The sequence below is a fragment of the Lepidochelys olivacea genome, assembly GCF_965140295.1.
Source record: "Lepidochelys olivacea isolate rLepOli2 genome assembly, chromosome: 9".
In the NCBI taxonomy this organism is placed as follows: Eukaryota; Metazoa; Chordata; order Testudines; family Cheloniidae; genus Lepidochelys; species Lepidochelys olivacea.
In genome coordinates, this window is record NC_140419.1 from 47,651,721 (window position 1) to 47,673,402 (window position 21,682).

Genomic DNA, 21,682 nt, shown 5'->3' on the forward strand with positions numbered 1-21,682 from the left:
ATTTGCTTCTGCTGGCAGTGAAGTCAGGAGGGAGGTGCTGAGTGTAATAATATGCTGTTTCCTGTCTTATGCCAGAGCTGAGAGGTACGTCCCAATGGAGAGGGGGTGGAGAGGAGTTTATGGAGGCGTCCAGGAGTTCAAGCTCCACCTCTTCAACAAAGCAGACTTTGACAGCAGAGGAGGGGTCAAGAGGAAGGCTACTGGCAGCCCCGCTGTGTGCTGTGTCTGTGCATCAGCTGCAAACAGCAGCTTTCAGGACCGTATCAATACAGGGGAATCAAACCACCAAGGCTCTCCACACACACCACGTCTGCCACAGCTAACATCTGGGAACTTTCTCATGCAGAATCGCAAGGCTCTGAGTAAACTGAGACGATGAATTGATGTTGAAATCTGCGTAAAGGTCACTAGAAGCAGAAGTTGGGTGAAAGTCCAGACAGATGCCAGAGAAGAATGTCTGCTAGAAACAACTGGAAAACCAGTTCCAGAGCTGTTGGCTGAAAGTGACACAGGATTTGTGGCTGGAAAGAGCCAATGGCCCATCTAGTCCATCCCTTGTTATGTCAGGTACATTTTACTCTTCAGGAAATACACAATAGATTTTTTTATTTCAGCCCTGGGCTTTCCTTTAAAAAGCATTTGTTAACTGCTCCCATCACACCACATGGCTCCGCAGCCAAATCTGGGATTGGAATGTTTTCGAAAACTCCTATCTCCAGTTCAAACTTGGGAGACGTACACTAAAGAAATCTAAATAAGATAAGTAAATAAATAAAATCATGTTATACCCTTTTCTTGCTCTAAATCCTTGTATTTCTCCCTTTTAACTACCTCTCCACAGCAAAGAAATCAGCTGCCAGATATTACCAATGTCTTATATAAAAGACTTATCAATATCTTTATATCTGAATTTTATTCCTTTATTTCTGCAACAGATCACCCTGTTGGCCCTGGGCTGCTGCCAAGCACTGTGATCCTACCTGCATTGTGTTTCTAAACATCATCTCTGCCGCATCTAATCCGAATCCATTCACACAAGCATTCTTTGTTCTCATTGCCTCTCCCCAAACGTATCATTTTACAATTCCCAGCATTTAAAAACATCTTCCCTTCTTCTGCCCATTTCCCTGATTTACAGGTGCTACCTTTTCCTTGGGCTAAAACCAAATCAAGCCACTTTCCTCCCAAAATGGAACCAAGATCTGTTGTGCTAGTTATCTTAGGACTTGTCTATATGAACATTTAGTTTGCAGTGAGCTGGGATGTAAATCTACACCATAGCCTGCCATGGACTAAGTGTCCTTGTGGACCCTGCTTCAGTGCATTAACAGTTTGTTAGTTCACTTTGATCTAGTCCCATTTCAAAGATGACTAGATCAAAGCGAATTAGCAAACTGTTAATGCACTGCAGCAGGGTCCACACAGACAGTCTGTGGCAAGCTACTGTGGGGGTAGTTTCACATCCCAGCTTGCTGTAAATTAAATGTTGGTGTAGACAAAGCCCTTAATCTTCAGGTACTTCTCCTGACTGCCTGATCTCTCCTGATCCTGTGGCTTCTCTTCACACCAGGTATCACTCCTTCCACTCTCTTTCTTGCTTCTTTTCCTCCTTGCTTTGTTTCCCTTCCTCCCAGTGTTCTGTCCCCTCTTTCCTCACAACCTCTTCCCCAACTTCTCCTCCTACTCCAGTCACTCCTGCCCTGTGTTTTTTGCATCTCCTCCCTGCTTGCCATCTCCTTCATTAGCTCCCATGCTTCCTCCTACCAAATAGTGTCATTCATGCAGCTCTCATACAGCTGATCCACTCTTTAGTGCCTCTAACTGTACCACTCTTTGTAAGACAGGAGGACAGAGTAAGGTGCTGAGCTCTAGCCAGCTTGGAGACCAGATGTAGTGTAAAGAAACAGGTCATCCTGACTAAATTCAAGAAGATGGCAACCTTTTAAGTATTAAGGGTAGGTGACGTGGTCAGTAGATTTAGGAGCAGAGGCAATACTAACTAAGAGTTGGACCCATCTCCTGAACTAAGTCAACTGCTAGTCTGAAAAGTGCAGTATTTATCCATTAAGCAGCACAACTGCTTGGACATTGGAGCTGCTTTTCTCAGAGAAGGGCCAGTCTTTGCCAGGTCAGAAATTAAACTTTCCATTAAAGAAAGTGAGAGCAGTAAAGACAAATGGAACCTCTGAAATGCAAGGACAACTGCCTTTGTTAGGTAACACTAGATGTTTGATATCTCGGATCTAAACCAACACTTATTAGTGAACCTCTTTGCTTTGAAAAACCAGGAAAAAGTTCTCTCTTAAGTGCACTTTTAATATGGATCAAAAAACTCTGTATTTGGGAGGGAAAGAGAGCTGGGAAGATGCAGAAGGGAAATCAGAGAGCACTCACAAACAGAACTGGAGAAAATTGTAGGGCTCTGAGGAATGCAAAGCAATGACTGCAGTGATGTGGCAGACCAAACAGTATAACAACTACAGAACCTTTTGATTAGCAGAGTAGTTTTTATAGCTCAGGGTGGACCACAGTCAAATCCATGTATGAAATCTCGATAGACAGAACAGACAGAAAGCCACAGAGGCCAGATATTTTCCTACAGACTACCTGAGCAGCCATGATACAGGAGCCAGAGAGACTGAGCACCATTTGCTGTTTCCTGAGAACCAATCTAATTCTCCTGTTCTCTCAGCCCCCTAGGAAAGGCAGAGGAGTAGCATGGCCTGGTGCCTCTGTCCTGGAAGTGATTCCTCCTTCACGGCTGTGCTCAGATGCAGGAAGTTGTATAAGCAACATGATGCTTCCCTTTGCCTCCCCACAATACATCCATTGCCCCTGGCAGAAATGAGAGAGGTTCCCAAATTACCACAACTAATACAGTAACAATGTTAGCACATCTACAAAGCTTGCATTACCCGAGCACTGTACACATTGTAAATTATCCTCACTAGAGTTTTTGCCTGTAAAATTATTCTGATTTATAGAAAGGGAAGCTGAGGCAGGCATTGGTGATTTCCCACAGCCACAGGGAGAATATGTGTCAGTGCTGGGATTAGAACTCAAGGGTTCCTGATTTCCTGTCCTGTATAGAGATCACTGGACCCTGGAGAGTAGTGTGGGTACTCACTCTCAGACTCAGCAAGGCCTTTTCTTAGCCTTTGAGTACCAGACTGGAAGATGCCTTCTATGAGAAAATGCTGGAATTTAACCAGATTCTAGGGTTTATGCCATAGCCACTTTGTCCAGATCCATCTGATCAAAGGGCTACAACTTGGGATAAGGCTAATACCTATTGCCAGGATCCTCTGTCAAAGGCATACACAGAACTAGCCCCAGTTCTGCAACCTTACTTTAACTATCTCTTATCTTGCTCTACTCCCACTATACACATCAGTATGCAGCTCTTTGTGAACTTGTAGAATCCCTTTTAGTTCTTCCTCTCCCTAGGGGTTTATATCTACAATTTGTAATTTGGCCATGGCACATGTATAGATTCACACATTCTAAGGCCGTAAAGGACCACTACGTTCATTTAATCTCATCTCCTGCAAAGCACATGCCACAGAACTTCACCCATAATTCCTGCCGCAGAGGGAATTATGCTGTCCTGTTATATAAATGAACAGTATTAGAGAGGCCCAATAAACACGTGTTTAAGAAGAGTGTATCTTTAAAGACATAGGTTTAACAGCATACCCAGTCATCCAAAATATTTCATGTATGGAGGGGGATGATTTACAATTGCTGTGGGGAACATACATTTATATTTCTTGACTTTTCTGCACAAAAATCTAGCCATAATGCTGCACTCATCATACACTGCATTAAACAGGAACATTCAGTTGCGTATACCATAAGGTAGAAACCACTGAAACCCTCAGCAGGCAATAATGGAATCTCTCTGCCACAAACCAAACCATGTACCACCTTCCAGCATCTTCTTATGGCTTGGTTAGTAAAGCAGCTGCCATTTCAACAATGGGTGAACAGCACTGTTAGACTTCCCCCAGTGAGGGGGCCATGAGTGGAGCTGAGAGCTTTTCTAACCAGACAGAATCTTCAGATTTAGAAAGTGAGGAGAAGGAGAAATGGAGGGAGGATGGAAGTGGTCTGATAAATCCTACCGTGAAGCTGTTGTTGACATTCTTAGTGCTAGATTCTGCCACACTGGCATCTGTCAGATCAACCTCATCAAAAATTATCGACTGAGGAAAAAACAACAAAAAACAGGTGTGTAAGAAACATCCCCAATGGGATTCCTATATAAATATCAGCCCCATACTCTCCAGTAGGGATCTGTTTTGAAAGGGTCTGGGACTGACAGTATGAAATTGGACTCACAAGAACAGTTCCATGAATGCACCAGTGCCCACATTTGCCCCAGCCTCCCTTCTCAGTTAACGTTCAGGGATCACTTTCACGGCATAGTTACATTTTGTCGTTGTTACTGTAAATGTAGTACTTATGAAGGAGTAAGATTAAAAACCCTAAAGAATAGCTACGGTCAGTCAAGATACTGACAAGGCGAGTGAGGTAATATCTTTTATTGGACCAACTTCTGTTTTAGAGAGAGACAAGCTTTTGAGCTTACACAGAGCTCTAGGTCAGTGGTTCTCAAAGCCGGTCCGCCGCTTGTGCAGGGAAAGCCCCTGCCGGGCCGTGCCGCACTGGTTTACCTGCCGCGTACACAGGTTCGGCTGATCGCGGATCCCACTGGCCGTGGTTCGCCGCTCCAGGCCAATAGGGGCTGCGGGAAGCGGCGCGATCAAGGGACGTGCTGGCCGCTCTTCCTGCAGCCCCCATTGGCCTGGAGCGGCAAACCGCGGCCAGTGAGCGCCACGATCGGCTGAACCTGTGGACACAGCAGATAAACAAACCAATCCGGCCCGGCAAGGGCTTTCCCTGCACAAGCGGCGGACCGGCTTTGAGAACCACTGCTCTAGGTCACTAATATGGCAAATTCTAGGTTTCCCAGGTCTTCCCTTCATCCACATTTTCTCCCACCTACTTCAGTTCCTATTGGGTTTTAGCTCAGTCCCAACTATAGAGGATGGAGAGGTAGGTCTGACACACAGCATCATTGCTGGATTCCCAAAAATCCATTGTGTTTTAAACACAAAGGAGCATAGTATTTCAAACTGTGCAGCTGAGTAAATGGAGGCTTCTGTTGTGATAAAGCCTACGGACAGACACCTCAAAGGCCGCTGCTCTCTCCTGGATCGAGGGCTCACTGCTCACATACACCCACACACCTCCATCCTCCCAGCAGCCCTTTCCTCTGGCTCAGATGCACACTCAGCACCTCACCTTTGCAGTTTTTGCGTAGTAGAGCGTTCGTCCTCGCAGTTTGAAATATCGCCTCTTCCAGCGCTGGAATGAGCTGGTCTGTTTCATCAGCATCCCCTCTTTTATGACAGTCTAGAAGCCAAGAAAATACAGGGTGAAATTTTATTCACACACAACCCTCTCCAATACACACCACAAGACGACTACTCAGATTTATATCAATATTCTTAGCACCCTCTGCTGGAAACCCTTCACAAATTCATTCAATTGAGCAGGTGATTTTATCAACGTTTTGGACTGTAACAGAAAACGTAACACATTCTGGGGTGGCATTCAAGCCCTGACACTATGATGTTATGATTTTACAGGGATACAGATCCTAGATCTGTTCAGGTGATCTTCTCTAGGTGTAACTGTGATGCAGTATGTATAACAGCCATACTCACTGGATCACACTCCAGCCATGTCCAATCAGAATCCTGTGATCTTAGAGTGACTATGAACACACACACCTGGTTACACCAGGCCTGTTCATTCCTGCCATGTGAGGCCATCAGCATTTAACTAGTACAGGAGGTAATCTGCAGGCATACAGGGGTGAAGAGAGAAGCAACAGCAAGGCAGGAAAAGTCTCCAGCTTCAACATTTGGCATTTTTCAGATATTCTTGGCACTGCCTCAGTGCTCTCTGGCTGGCTGCCATTTCCCAGGGCTGAACTGCCAAAACTCTCTACGCACACTGCTCTGGTTTTTTTTCATTGCTCCATAGCTAGAATGACACACGAGCATAGACACACCCCATACACTCATTCACATACTATGCATATGAAGGCTACACAGATATATTTAGTCCACATTCATTTCATCTTACATCAACAAATACATCTGTTACTCCAGCAAAGGGCAGATCCCGGATAGCAAGAGCTACATTAAAATAACCTCCAGGTTCTATCTTTAAAATAGAAAAAAAGCAAAAAATTTAGCATCAAGATTTCAACATTATCTTACTGGCTGTGCATATATGCTGCCAGTGCTTCGGAACAGCAACAGCCATAGTGTGGGGTCTCAATGCTCCAGAACTCTTTCCTCTCCTCCAACGGAAACATATTCTCCAGTAACCCAAATCTGTCACTGACAGAGTCCTATCGCATAACACCCAAGTAAGAGACAAAGAACAAATGCTTTGGTAATGCTGTATGACAGGTTATTCTCTAACTGTAGGCTAGGAAAATGACACACATTTAACATACTAGGGATCTCAGCGAAACACAGGCTTAAAGAGTCAGGTCAACTGATGAGTATCAATTAAGACATAAACCTTACCCTCACTGCATAGTTGCTGACAAGCTACTACACTGATGTGAAATACATCAGAGAGCTGGTGGAAAAATACTCTTGTATTATTCCAAGGATTTAATGCTTTTTTTTTTTACAAATCCTTACAAGGGCACTAAAGTTGCTTTTTAAAGTGCTTAATCTGCTGTGTAAAGCTGTAATGTGGGCCCTTGCTTTCTGAAACAGCTGCAGATTTTAATACTTTCTGCAAACTGGCCTTTGCCAAACTCAAAGCCCAAGTTTTCTCAAAAAGCCCTTGGAAAGAGTACTGACTACAAGAAACGTCAGTATGACCCAGTACACACCTCCATAGCCTTGGGTCAAGCTAACCTCAAACTAGAAAATGATAATGGGGTGGGTGGCAGCACACTGCTCTTAATACTCTCAATGAAAACCCTGTGGGACAAGAGTGGGCTCCTCCATACGTCCAGCCCAACCACTGTGTTCAATAGTGCCCTTCTACCACTGGAAGGAGAGGAGAAGAGTGGTTTCTTGCCAACGAGCTCATCAATACCTCCCCATCATCTCTATTTGAGGTTGAAGAGGTGTCTCTACCGCTAAGCCCATCTAAATCCCCACCCCAGCCTGTACCGCTGCAGCGCTTCTATGTCGAGCTGGAGAATGTACAGGCAAGCATAACTCCACTCTGCCACAGGCCCATCCTCCACTATCTACAAACCAGGAGATGCTGGCTTGTAGGCCCAAGTACTCCCGCAAGGCTGAGGCCTGGCCTCTAGTGCTCTTTTCCCTCAACAGCTCCACCCTAACAGACTCAGCTATTGATTGAGATACTAGCTGATTCACTGACAGTGCCTGACCTCATTCCAGCCAGCAAGACCAGAATCTGTATTTTCTTGAGCACTAAAAGTAACCAAAAATTGTAAAACTAAAGACAAAGCCCTAACTGATGAGGAAGGCACCCCTCTTCCGTCTCAGCTCCATGCTCCCTAAAAAAGGGGTGCCAAAAGACATTCTGGAAATCCATCTTCCACATGTCACAATGGCAATATATGCCGGAGGAATACACAAGATTAGAAAGACCAGGACTATTCAAAATTTCATGGCAGTTTGAATGCCGTGGCTCCTCATCAGCTCAGTACACTACAGAGAAGCTCAGAAACAAGACCGGAGGGCTGGCTTAGAGGTGGTGCTATGTAGCGCTGTGCAGGAAATCTGTGTTCAGTTACTGACCCTGGTCTGACCCCCCCCATTGCAAGAGGGGCTGGACATCCCTAGGAGAGGGAGTAGCTAGAATCACTCCCATCTTTAGATGCTTAGGAGGAAGGGTGATCTAGAAGTAGGGTGCTAGCCTAAGACCTTCGAGACCTGGATTTAATCGCCTGCCCCACCACAGTTCCCTGTGTGACCTTGGGCAAGTAACTTAGTCTCGTTGTTCCCCACCTGTAAAAAGAGGATAGCACTGCCCTGCCTCACAGGCGTGTTGTGAGGATAAATACATTAAATATGGAAAGGTGCTCAGATATTGGGGGCCATAAAAATACTTAAGATGGACAGATAAGGGAGCAACATCTGACAGACTTTGCCAAAAGTCCTCTGCAGTCCTTCTTGGTCAGAAGTATTTGGGGGGGGTGGGGGAGAGAGAGAGAGAGAGGGCGCATGGAAAGATGGTGAGAGGGGAGAGATTCTTGGGATTCTGACAGAAACAAGGAATAATCTTTTCCAGTCCAGGAGGACGGGGACAGGGACGGGATGGGACAGATACCAAACAATACCAGGCTCTGAGTTTGGTGTCTGGGAGAGAATGAGACTAATCATCTAAAGGATCCCTGGAAGTAAATCCCAGAGATTCCAGTGTCAGCACTCAAGCAGGAGGCCTGCTTAAATGATGCCAACAGAAACCAGAACACACCAAGTGGGTTATTTCAACCTCTTCTTCCAGTGCTCCTTGTTCTAAGACACACCTGCTTTGAGAGCAGCCAGAATCTGAGCCTTCCAGGCTCAGCCCACAGCTTCCTGGCTGGCTTGAACTCTTCCCCAGCCTGCAGTCAAAGTACAAGTTAGTCTGTAACAGAACGGCATCTCTGCTTTTTCTCAAAATCCCATTTTGTTCCGCTCACTCCTTCTACCTTCTGTACTGCTGCTCACATCCCGCCCCCAATCTGATCAGGATGCTCCCTCACCTCCACGGACATCACTCACCTCTGCAAGAGACGTGCACTCCTCCATCTCCTCCTTTAAATCAAGCTCTTTTTTAAAAAAGAAAAAAATACCCTACAGAGTGGTCACCTCACCCCTCCCTTAAGAAGCAGTTTATGTCACTCTAGTGTATAACTACAGAAAACCTCAGCGCTACATAACTCAGACATGAAAGGCCAGTGAGAACCCCACACGGTTCTTGCTCTTTCTCACACACACGGCTCGGGAGAGAATGAGCCTCTGGTTTAGCGCTGCCCATCTCTGCATGAGAGCTGTTCTATTTATAGGCAAACAGACAGCTCAGTAAAAAGTTTGGTGGGTTTGGGCGGAAAGGGCTGGCGATAAGATCAAGATGACTTTATAAAACTTTTCAGACTGCTGCTTTTTTGGTACTGTTTTCATTTTACAGTCCCTCTCCACTGACAGTGGAATGCCAGTGAGTAAAGTTTGCTGGAGAGAGGGCCACGCCCTGTCAGCAAGAAGACATTTAATGAAGATAAACTAACACCTGGTCTATGCTACAGAGCTAGGTCGAGGTAAGGCAGCTTACGTTGACCCAATTGTGACCGTGTCCACACTACAGCCTTGCTCCCGCTGACCTAACTGCCCTGCTACACCGTCATAACAACTCCACCTCCACGAGAGGCATAGGGTTTATGTTGGTGTAGTTAGGGCAACCAGCCAGAGCCTGGCTCCTCCTCTCCCCCCCGGACTCCTGGCTCTGATCCAGGCTCCCAGCTCTGAGCCTGGCTGTCACCCAGGCTCCCTACTCCTGGAGCCTGGATGGCTGCCAGGATCCCCGTGGGGAGCGGGGACGCAGCTGTTCTCCTGGTATGGAGCTCCATGTGGAGCTGAGAGCCCTGGCAGCAGTACCCAGGCTCCCAGCAGAAGTGGAGTTGAGAGCCTGGGCTGGGCTCCCAATGAGGAGCTCCACAAGGAGCTGAGAGTCCAGGATCTCAGCCCCTCACACTGCTCCTCTTAAGTCAGTGAAAGCACTCCTGGTGAGGACACGCATCACCGACAGAAGGAGGGTAGTGTGGACATGAAAAACCACTGGCTGTAAGCTGACCTAATATAGATTGACTTAAATTTGTACTGTAGACATGCCCTAAGAAGCTGAGGTAATCATTTCTTTCCCCCATCACAAACACACCAGAACTTTTTAAAAAGCTTGTTAACTAAGGATCTACAGCAGTGGTTCTCAACCTGCAGCCTGTGAGCCACTTGCAGCCCAGTCAGCAGAGCTGCGGCCTATGTGACATCCTCAGGGCCATGGAGGTAGTATTGGATTTGACATTGTGGGCCACATATGCAGCCCACAATAGTAAAGAGGTTGAGAACCACTGAATTAGGCAAGTATCTAGATGAGGTGATGTACCCCCTGGAAGAACTCTGCTTACCCCCAGGAGTACACATATCCCTGGTTGAGAACTATTGATCTACACTGACCAGACAACTGTAGTTAGTAACCAACTGTTTCCGAGTAAGGTAGGGGGGAAAAAAAGAAAAAAGAATGTAGCCTATTGTTCAGTGCTGTACATTGTGGGGAATCCTTTTAAGCCACTGTGGTCATCAGCTGATGCTCTGAAGTAAAATGGAATTTCATTACTTGTATCCTCTGAGGAATAACTACATTGGTCATAAGATTATTTGGGTTCTATTTTCAGTCCAGCTACAATATCTGGCTCTCTGACATCTTGTGGCAGGATTCCACAGGCTGCCTATAAAGTGTGAAGGGCAGAGTATTCCCTCATATTTAATTTACCCTGATTTGTTGTTAGTTTTATCAAGTAAGCCCTGGTGATTTAGTTAGGGGCAATGTAAGAATGTTCCTGCAACAGATTGACAGTTTAAAATAATGACATACAAAGCAGATATCCTCACATACAATGTTGAAGGATGTGATTAGACAGCTAGAAGACCCCACAACCCAAACAAGTACTCCCAACACCTGGACTTTTCTGCATATTCCATGTGTTTGTCTTTAGAATGTAAGAGCTTCAGGGCATGGACTGCCTTTATTTTTATGTATTGTGCAACTTTAACCACGGTGCTGGTCCTAAACAAGTAAATAAATAAAAAGAATAATAATTAAAAGATGAGTAAGAACTGAAATCCCTTGAGCAAGGGTTCTTTGATCTCTTGTCAGCTTTGGCAACACTAGGGAATTTCACTAAAAAGTTACCACCAGTTTAGCTGTATCAATGGGGTAGTATTTCTTCATAAAATTCCTAGTGTAGACATGGTCTATAAAGGAGCAAATTCACTTGCTTTAACTGAGTTTTTAGGAAGCTTGACACCTTTACAGCTGAAAACAACAGTCATAGTTCAGCCAATCATTAAGATAATGAATATGCACTGCATGAGTCAAATATTTTGTCAAGAAAAATGCTGTCAGATTACTACCTGATTACTAAAAAGAAAAGGAGTACTTGTGGCACCTTAGAGACTAATCAATTTATTTGAGCATGAGCTTTCGTGAGCTACAGCTGATTAGTACAATCAGATTACCTCTGCCAGCTTCCCTCTCCAATGGTCTCATTGCTGTTGCCACTAGGACTAGATTGTATCCAGCCAAGAGTTTTCAAGAAACTAACATGAGATGGCTGAGCAGCTAACCAAAATATGTAATCTATTATTAAAATCAGATATCATACCGCAGAACTAGAGGCTAGCCTTTGTTGTACCTCAGACAAGTGAGCCTTACTTACCTGGTAAATGAAAGAAATGATCAAAGATACTGCTTTGGGCACTTAAACACACATATGGAAAATTAGTAAAGTAGAAAGAAATGTGATCTAATGGTTAAAGGAGGGACACCGAGCCCTGGTCTACACCTAAGTTCCTTCTGAGCTGCAGTCTATAAGGGCCGTGCAGGGGGGAAGAGGCTCCCCTCCCCCAGCCCTGCCCAGCCCCACCCCACTGGAGCTGCAGCAACCAGGGAGAGGTGCCACTTTCCCAGCCCAGCCCAGCCCAAGCTGCCACGGCCGGGAAGAGGCACCTCTCACCCGACCCTGAACTGCTGTGGCTAGAGAAAGCTGGGGGAGTCTTCTCTCCCCACTGCAGTCCCGGGGCAGCCTGCATCCCAAACCCCTCATCCCCGACCCCACCCCAGAGCCCACCCACCTTGTAACAATGCTGATCCTGGCAGGATCCAACTGAGTGCCAATTCAGGACAAACTGCTTCAAGCAGGGCAGTTACAGCCCAAGGCTGGGGTTTTCCCACCTCTAAGGCAAACCAAGCCAGCCAAACAGAGCAGATTTTGGTCTCACCCCACTGGCTAACCACAAGTCACACAAGCAATTCCCTTAGACACTCCAGTTTCCCAGTATCTCCACCAGTGCCACTCATTATTGGGATGAACGGTTATGAAAACCAATACCCCAGTAAAAGAAAAAAGGTTCTCTCAATCCCAAAGGACGAAGCTGCAAACCCAGGTCAATATACAAATCAAATCTTACCCACAAATCATGCTGTTGCCAAACCTTTAGAATCTAAAATCTAAAGGTTTATTCATAAAAGGAAAAAAATATAGATGAGAGCTAGAATTGGTTAAATGGAATCAATTACATACAGTAATGGCAAAGTTCTTGGTTCAGGCTTGCAGCAGTGATAGAATAAACTGCAGGTTCAAATCAAGTCTCTGGAGTACATCCACAGCTGGGACAGCTTTCAGTCCTTGGTTCAAAGCTTCAGTGTAGCAAAGTTCCTCCAGAGGTATGAAGACAAGATGGAGGAGCTGCAGCAGCTTTTTATATTCTCATGCCATGTGGTCTTTCTTTCTTTGTTCCAAAGACAAGGCATGGCATGGAAAAACCTCAAGTTCTGTCCATAGGCATGTCTCTCCATACCTTGCTGAGTCACAAGGCATGTCTGCCTTCTCTCAATGGGTCAATTGTATATCTGATGGTCCTTAATGGGCCATCAAGCAGGCTAGGTAGAGCTGCCACCAACTTGTCTGGGGTGTCACCCAGAAGCATAGCACAAGTTTGAAATACAGACAGTATAGAGCCAATACTTATAACTTTAAATACAAAAATGATACTGGCATTCAGATTGCATAATCATAACCAGCAAACCATAACCTTGTCTTAAACACCTTATTTGACCCCCTTTATACAAGATTTGGTGCCACTACGGGACCTTGGTTGCAACCATGTTCTATATGGTCCCAGTTCAAGTCAATAACGTGACACCCCTGCGCACCCCAACCCTCTGCCCCAGTCCTGAGCCCCCTCCCACACCCCCGGCCCCACCCCAGAGCCCATACCCCGCTACATCCCAACCCTCTGCCCTAGCCCTGAGCTCCCCCCCATACCACAATCCCCTCATCCCTGGCCCCACCCCAGAGACTGCACCCCCAGCCAGAGCCAGCCCACCCCCCCCAGCACAACCCTGAGCCCTCTCCTGCTCCCCTATCCCCTCATCCCTGGCCCCCCGCAGAGCCTTCACCACCCCCCCCCCCGCACACCAACCCTCTGTCCCAGCCCTGAGCCCCTTTCCCACACTCCAAACCCCTCGGCCCTACCCCCACCACACATCACCTCCATATTGGTGCACATAACAAAATTCATTCCACACATGGACATAAAAAATTAAAGGGAACACTGATCTACATTACAGAGTTAGGTTGACATAAGGCAGCTTACATCAACCTAACTCTGTCTATACTAAAATGAAGCTCCCACCAATGTAGCTCACCCACTACACTGAATTAATAACGCCATCTCCGCGAGCACAGTGCTTCAGTCGATGTAGTTAGATCAACTCAGTCTCAGTGTAGACAGTATGTTGCTTACATTGACTGTTGCTGCCTTTCATACGCCGTCCCACAATGCCCCACACTGATAGTTAAATTGGTACAAACACTGCTGGCGAGCATGCGCACTGCCGACATAAGGAGCGTAGTGAGGACATGCACAGTTTAATTTTTGTGGTGGCTGTAAGTCGATGTAACTTAGGTCAACTTAATTTTGTACTGTAGACATGCCCTCAGTTAGGACGCCTCAGCTCTGTTCCCAGTTCTTATACTGAGATGTGGCTTATTACCAGAGAGATTACTGATAAACTCAGGAAACTGAGTAGCAGATACCACCTCCTCAGTCCCCCCAAAACCTGTGTGGCGCATATAAAAAGCTCAATATTCTTCTGTTGGGTGGCTGGGGGAGGCATGCCACCCTTCCCATTCTCCGGTCAGCATGTCTTGGGCTGGGCCAGCCCGGGGCTGTCTGGGCTGGCCCAGGGGTTGGGGCTGCTGGGGCCGGTCCGGGGCGGCTCGGGATGCTGGGGCCAGTCCGGGACGGCTGGGGCCAGTCTGGGGCTGCTCAAGCTGGCACGGCTGGGGCCAGCATGGGGCTCCTTCAGCAGCGGGGGAGGGGAGACTTGAGTTTCCGGTGGATCCAGGGCTTTTCCAGCCATGGGGAACGGGGTGCTCAGGGGCGAGCCTCCCTGAAGGGGGTGTCCACCCGCCACCCATGCTTATTACAACAATCTGTAACCCACTAACCCATCTTTTTGTTTTGTTTTGTCCTATGAATGCATAGGTGTTCACAGGTCACTCTACCTTGAATCGTCACTTACAATATGTGACAGATTTCAGAGTAGCAGCCGTGTTAGTCTGAATTCGCAAAAAGAAAAGGAGTACTTGTGGCAGCTTAGAGACTAACAAATTTATTTGCGCATAAGCTTTCCGATGAAGTTAGCTGTAGCTCACGAAAGCTTATGCTCAAATAAATTGGTTAGTCTCTAAGGTGCCACAAGTACTCCTTTTCTTTTTATAATGTGTGCTAACTATTTATGCTAAACAATCTGTTCCACCTTGCATTTAGCTTTGACACTCAGAATGCCATGCCAGACCTGAAAAGAGCTCTGTGCAGCTCGAAAGCTTGTCTCTCTCACCAACACAAGTTGGTCCAATAAGAGCTATAATCTCACCCATCTTGTACCTCTTGAACAAGTCACTTAGGCTTTGTCTACACTAACACTTTTGTCGGTAAAACTTCTGTTGGTCAGAGGTGTGAAAAAAACAACAACACATCCCCGACTTACAAAAGTTTCATCGACAAAAGTGCTGGTGTGGACAGCGCTATGTTGGCAGAAGACACTCTCCCGCCGACACAGAGGGACAGCGCTCTTAAATCAGATGGGAATAGATTAACAGTCAGGAAATATGGGAAATGTTGCATCTGTATGGGAAAGGAAAACTTACATGCCAACACATCAGTCACTCAGCTCCCTCATAAGACAAGCCCAATCAGAGAGCTTCCAGCAAAGCCATTAAAATAGATGAATACTCCGGTCAGCCTCTTACAACAAAGAGAATGAAAAGCACATCACCACAGCCTGACACAGGATGGGTTAGTAGCTGAACAACTCCTGGTAGTGCTACTGCTTAAACCCTTTTATACCTTCCACAGGCTCCAAGCATCTTTCCAAAACACATTTATCAGAGGATATATGTACATAAAGTTCAGATCAACCCAGCAGCTACAGCAAAGCTGAAAGATAAGAGCTCAAATCCATGTAGAGACATGTCTAAAGCCAAAAACAGTGGCTTAAATGTTATCTGAACACTAGTGTATAGAAGAGAGATTTAAAAGGGTCCTAATCCTTTAGTGTGAGCTATGTAGACTTAGATCAAACATGAGATATATTGTATCTTCGACCATCTTACACAATACATAAAACATGCTAAAACATTCCTTGTGTTATTAGGCTGCAAGAACTCCATTACCTCTACAACACTGCAGCACAGCAACAAAGTGCACTCTCTCTCTCTCATGAAAACTTCAGCTCTGGAACATGACTATCGAAGCATATAAGAACCTCCAGTACTAACAAACAATTGCATTGCCTCTATTATACTGCAACCTGGCAACATTACCTTAGTTCTCCTACAGCACCAAATCTGGAAAGCTCCAGCACTAAAACATGATTGCATTACTAGGGCTCAAAAAAATGCATTCATCAGAGGCAAGTCAAATTATTGCCCAAGAATGCTTTTTTCCACCAGGCCTGCCTGTCATGCCTCTCATTCTGCCCGCTTTTAGAATGAGTAGTGCATTGATCACAGGAACATTCCATGCTCCCTTTGATACAGGAATAATGAACACACAAGACGAAAGCACATCCAGGAACAGAGCAAGGGTTCTTGACCTCAAAGTCACAACCATCCAGCACTTCCCCTTCTGCTAAATAAGAGAGGAGCGGGCGGGGCTGTCTTGGCCAAGTGGGAAGGAAGGGTCAGTGGGCAAGTCCTGGTATGGTGACGTGAAAAAGTTGAGAACTACTAGAATAGAGGAAAGACAAAAGAGTCATATCCCAAGGAAGGAGGGAGACAGGAGTTCTGATTCCCCTCAATAAGTATCTGGAGGGGCAAGGAGACTAGTGTAACATCCTCACTGCACACCAGGGTTTCTTCAATATTGCAGCAGCCTTCTTCAGTAGCTGATAGATTTAGGGCCAAATCCTGCTCATTTTACTCCACATAGTTGTCCTATTGACTGCAATGAGACTACACCCATGAGTAAGGTGTAATTCAGACATGTACTTAGTACTGAAAGGATCTTGTAAATTTTTGATCTCTGTTACTTTGTAACAACTGTTTTTATCAAAAGCTGTTCAGTATTTATGTATCAACTTGTGCTTTTAAGTCCATTTTTTCTCATTTACTTACAAGTTGCCTTTAAAACATTTTTTTTTAATTTTTCACTGTTTGTAATGCCCTTTCAGAAAGCTCAAAATACCTCTGATCACCTCAAAACACCTTGATCTCTGCAACAGCAACTTCAAGGGAAATCAACATAGCTCTGATTTGTTAACTTGCATCCACAGTACCAGCAGAAGAAGAGAACATTGGTTTAGCCAGGGACCCCAAAATATTGATCACTGAGACATTTTTTAAAATAAGACCTGTAGATCTCAAAAAGGCAGAATGCAGATAGACCTTCCTCATGAGATAGCCATTTTAAAAGCAATGAACTCTTCCCAGCCACCCAAACCTCATTCCTGCACAGTCTTTCTAAGAAATAGTGAGTGAACAATATGAGAGGAAGGCGGCCTGTGATCAGGGCACTACATTTGTACTTGAGAGACCCCAGTTCATTAAGTTTCACTGGTGAAACTGCAGAGAGACTAAACTAGACTAACAGGGCTGCTACTCTGAAACCTGTCATCTGAAAGCAATGGGTTAATCAACTATTATAAAAAGAAAAGGAGTACTTGTGGCACCTTAGAGACTAACCAATTTATTTGAGCATAAGCTTTCGTGAGCTACAGCTCACTTCATTGGATGCATTAATGCATCCAATGAAGTGAGCTGTAGCTCACGAAAGCTTATGCTCAAATAAATTGGTTAGTCTCTAAGGTAATGCATCCAATGAAGTGAGCTGTAGCTCACGAAAGCTTATGCTCAAATAAATTGGTTAGTCTCTAAGGTGCCACAAGTACTCCTTTTCTTTTTGCAAATACAGACTAACAGGGCTGTTACTCTGAAACCTGTCAATTATTATAATTAGCCATTAGGGCATACAAACAAGCTGAAGTCCTCAGAGGATTCTTCTGCAAAAGCTTTTACGTAAACTCTTATAGTGAAACAAGAACCAGCAACCTCTCAGGAAGAAAAAGGGCAACTAATAATTTAATATGAAAAGTTAAAATATTTAAAGTAAATAAAGTTGAAACTAAAAAGATTTTATAAAGCAAGGATAAAGAGGAGTATGTTTTGCTTGAATTTCATTTCATTCTGAAACTTCTGTGGCTGCTATTATACTATGTAATGTATATAGAGCCTAAACTTTCAGAGAAACAGGGACTACAAAAATCCATTATCTCACTTCTATTTTCTTTTAGATACCTGGTGTAGAACCTTCTGTTTTAGAAATAATCAAGTTAGATTTGTAATTAGAGAAAGAAAATTAACCCTGCTCTATGAAATGACTTGCTACTAACTTTTCTAAACTGATGATGTAGGGTTAAGCTTTTAAGATTTTGATTTATAATCTGGTGTTAATTGTAGGCTTTGGTAAAAAGGAAACTGTGCAACTGGCTGAGGTAGCTTTTTTTAAAAACTAGATTTTTATTATTAGCTACAGGCAGATGTAAGTAGTGTTTAGTACACTGTCTCTACTTTTGAGGGTATATTTATTCCAAAATGTAATTTTCGGCAATGTAGTCTTAAGTAAATCTTTGTCCTCAAACTATACAAAGGTTTAATGTTGGCTCTCTAGTTCCTGGAACCTGAAATACAGTTAGAAAGAATGAGAAAAGCTGCAAGTGTGTGTGGGTTTCTGTTTTTTATTTTAAAGGAAGTAACAGCTGTTGCTCTCACACAGCATTCACAGATTTCCAGCAGTAAGACAAGTTCTTATTGCTTGTGCCAAGGGCAATGCATTAGTGATATGTTTCCCCAAAGTCATCAGTACAGATGAAGCTTAAAGGACATGAACAAACTAACGGGTGGAGGGCATGGGTAACAGCTAATGTACGCTTGATTTAAAGGGCATAGCTACAGTCACACGAATTAAACAGGTACTAAGAGCTCTATTCTCCTTGCTCAGTGCTGAGTGACGCATTGACCTGACCTGTATGCTGTTATCCACGTAGGTTACTGGCTCCCCATTCTTCGAAATTTGTGCTCAGGCTGTCTGGTTTAGGTTGCAAGCTCACTTCATCGGATGCAATGATGTAGCTCACGAAAGCTTATGCTCAAATAAATTGGTTAGTCTCTAAGGTGGCACAAGTACTCCTTTTCTTTTTGTGGATACAGACTAATACGGCTGCTACTCTGAAACTAGTTTTACTGTAGTACTAATCCCACTCTAAATCCTTCATAACAAACATGTGCTGTTTAGATATATGGTTCCTAGTTCCTGCCTAGATTGTGGCATGAAGCCACTCCAGTTTCTGACATGAAATGCCTCTATAAGATTTTCTTCTAGTCCTATTGGTAGGTGGCCACAAGGCAAATGTATTGAGAGGTGCTCTACACCAGTGGCTCTCAAACTTTTTTACTGGTGACCCCTTTCACATAGCAAGCCTCTGAACGTGACCCCCCTTATAAATGAAAAACACTTTTTATATATTTAACACCATTATAAATGCTGGAGACAAAACAGGCTTTGGGGTGGAGGTTGATAGCTTGCGACCCACCATGTAATAATCTCGCGACCCTCTGAGGGGTCCCAACCCCCATTTTGAAAACCACCGCTCTACACACTGCAGTGGAGAAAAACAGAACAGTAAGTGAGCTAAACAACAAACTCTTCAAACACACAATCCTCCAGAATGTTAGATATTTCTTTTACACTGAACATTGATGAAATGTGTTATTTCTTACCATAATACCACATATGATACCTGTAGTAAACTGCTTCATTTCCCCATGTCTTATCTCAGTTGAACAAAGCTTGAAAAATTTGCTTGCCAGAAGTCAATAAGAATCTTTCTCTGCCCACTCGGTGACAGTAGTGGAGTTAAAATGACCTTCTTTTGGTCACTTTCACTGCTGTCCATCATTTTCCCACCTCTAAGGCAAACCAAGCCAGCCAAACAGAGCAGATTTTGGTCTCACCCCACTCCTCTGTTCTTTGGAGAGTGTCTTAGGGCATGGCTACACTTGCAGATGTAGAGCGCTGTGAATTAAACCAGCTCTAGGAGAGCGCTGCAGTGTGTTCACACTTTCAGCTGCTAGCGCACTGGCATGGCCACATTTGCGGCACTTGCAGCAGCATTGGAAGCGGTGCATTATGGGCAGCTATTCCACAGAGCACCTCTTCCCATTCTGGCGCTGTGGCTTGTGGGAAGGGGGGGGGGATGCGGGACATTCTGGGTCCTGTCCAACACCCCATGATGCGTCGCTTCTCATCCCAGCAATCTCTGTGCTTCCGTCCACATTTGGCACCATCTTTCAATTTTTTTGTACTGCACACTCTGTCTTCCCTTTCGTCTGCAGGAATGGATCCTGAAGGGCTGAGGAATATGCTGATGGGTCTCACCAGCACGTCACGAATGGCAGTTGAGTTACTCCTTAAGCTACAAACTGGCAGTGAGGAATTCAATGATGATGTCGATCTGCATAACGCATATGACACAAGATTGCTTGTGGCATTCATGAACATGTTCACCGCAGTGGAACACCGCTTTTGGGTTCGGGAAACAAGCACTGAGTGGTGGGATCACATCGCCATGGAAGTCTGGGATGATGAGCAGTGGCTGCAGGACTTTCGGATGAGAAAAGCCACTTTCATGGGACTGTGTGATGAGCTCGCCCCCACTCTGCAGTGCAAGGACACAAGATTGAGAGCTGCCCTGATGGTGGAGAAGCGGATGGCTATTGCAATCTGGAAGCTGGCAACTCCAGACAACTACCTATCAGTCGCTAACCAGTTTGGAGTGGGAAAGTCGACCACTGGAAAAGTGTTGATGCAAGTTTGCAGGGCCATTAATCACATCCTGCTCAGAAGAACTGTCACTCTGGGTAACGTGCATGACATTACGGCTAGCTTTGCACAAATGGGTTTCCCTAACTACGGAGGGGCGATAGATGGCATGTATATTCCAATTCTGGCACCAGTCCACCTAGCCTCCAAGTACATAAATTGGAAGGGGTATTTCTCTATGGTTCTCCAGGCACTTGTGGATCATCATGTGACATTAATGCAGGCTGGTCTGGAAAGGTGCACAGACCTATTCAGGAAGCTGCAAGCCGGGACTTTCTTCCCAGACCAGAAGATCACTGTAGCGGGAGTCGAAATGCCCATTGTGATCCACGGCTTATCCTTTAATGCTGTGGCTCATGAAACCCTACACAGAGAGCCTTGACAGCAACAAGGAGCGGTTCAAGAACAGGCTGAGTTGGTGCAGAATGACTGTGGAGTGTACTTTTGGTGGTTTAAAGGGCCGCTGGCGCTCTCTGTATGGGAAGATGTACCTCCATAACATTTGTGAAGGGAAGGGTGAAAGATTCACTAAGGTATGGACCTTGGAGGTTCAACACCTGGAGGCTGAATCTGAACAGCCAGAGAGCAGGGCTATTAGAGGGGCCCAGCGTGGGGCTGCAAGGAATAGGGATGCCTTGAGGGAGCAATTTTGACTGAAAGCCACCAGTAATGTTTGGTGCCCTGCACAGGAGTGAAGTGCAGTGGTTCCAATGTTAGTAGGAATCTGTGTTTGCTAAACTGACTTGCAGTGCCTGTTGCTTTCCTGGGTTAAGATATCTTTTACTTAATACAATAATAAAGAATGTTTTCAAAGCCAAAAAAATCCATTTATTGAAAAGAAAATTAATTTATTGAAAAGAAACAGAACAGCTTGGGAAACAGAAAGGGCAAAGGGGTGGGGTGGGGAACGGTACAATCACAGATTTGCCTATGTCCTGTTACCATACTCAGCCTTCCTGTCTGGAGTGCTGTGCAATGAGTGCTGCACTTCAGGATGGCTATACTGCATGGTGATGGGGTTGAATGCAGTGAGTAAGGGTCATAGTTTGCAGTGCTGGGTGGTGAAGCTACAGGTGTTGGAGGCAGCTGGTGGCGATAAGAACCCAGATGTTGGGAAAAGTGGGTTGGAGGTGATATGGGGGCACAAGGGAAGAGTTTTGGGACAAGGGCTGAGGGGGGGGGGAAGGCACAGAAGTGCTCCGCCTGCATTGCTACGAGCGCCTATATTGAGTCCGCTTGGCGCGCCATAATGCTTAGCAGGCGTTCCATGCTTTGGTGCCAGCAATCCACATTCTGCTGGCAGACCCTCCTTTCACTCTCCCGCCACTCCTGCGCTTTTTCATTTTCATTAAGGGACTGTTGCATTACTTTATGCAGCATGTCCTCTTTGCTTCTACGTGGCCGCTTCCTAATTCTTTGGAGTCTTTCGGCCATTGATAACAAGGACGGCTGAGATCTCAAGGTTG

At 45.3% G+C, this 21,682-nt stretch overlaps 1 protein-coding gene across 2 annotated transcripts in view; it reads right to left on the reverse strand.

Annotated features, from left to right (window-relative positions):
- The window catches only part of DGKD (diacylglycerol kinase delta), an 80,045-nt gene that overhangs the window by 53,206 nt on the left and 5,157 nt on the right, over nucleotides 1-21,682 (reverse strand). For both annotated transcript variants that reach the window (XM_084638321.1, XM_084638320.1), the window contains exons 2-3: nucleotides 5,308-5,418; nucleotides 4,125-4,205 (exon numbers count right to left, since the gene is read on the reverse strand). In XM_084638321.1, the coding sequence (XP_084494447.1) occupies nucleotides 4,125-4,205; nucleotides 5,308-5,418 (192 nt within the window). The remainder of the gene's footprint in view (nucleotides 1-4,124; nucleotides 4,206-5,307; nucleotides 5,419-21,682) is intronic.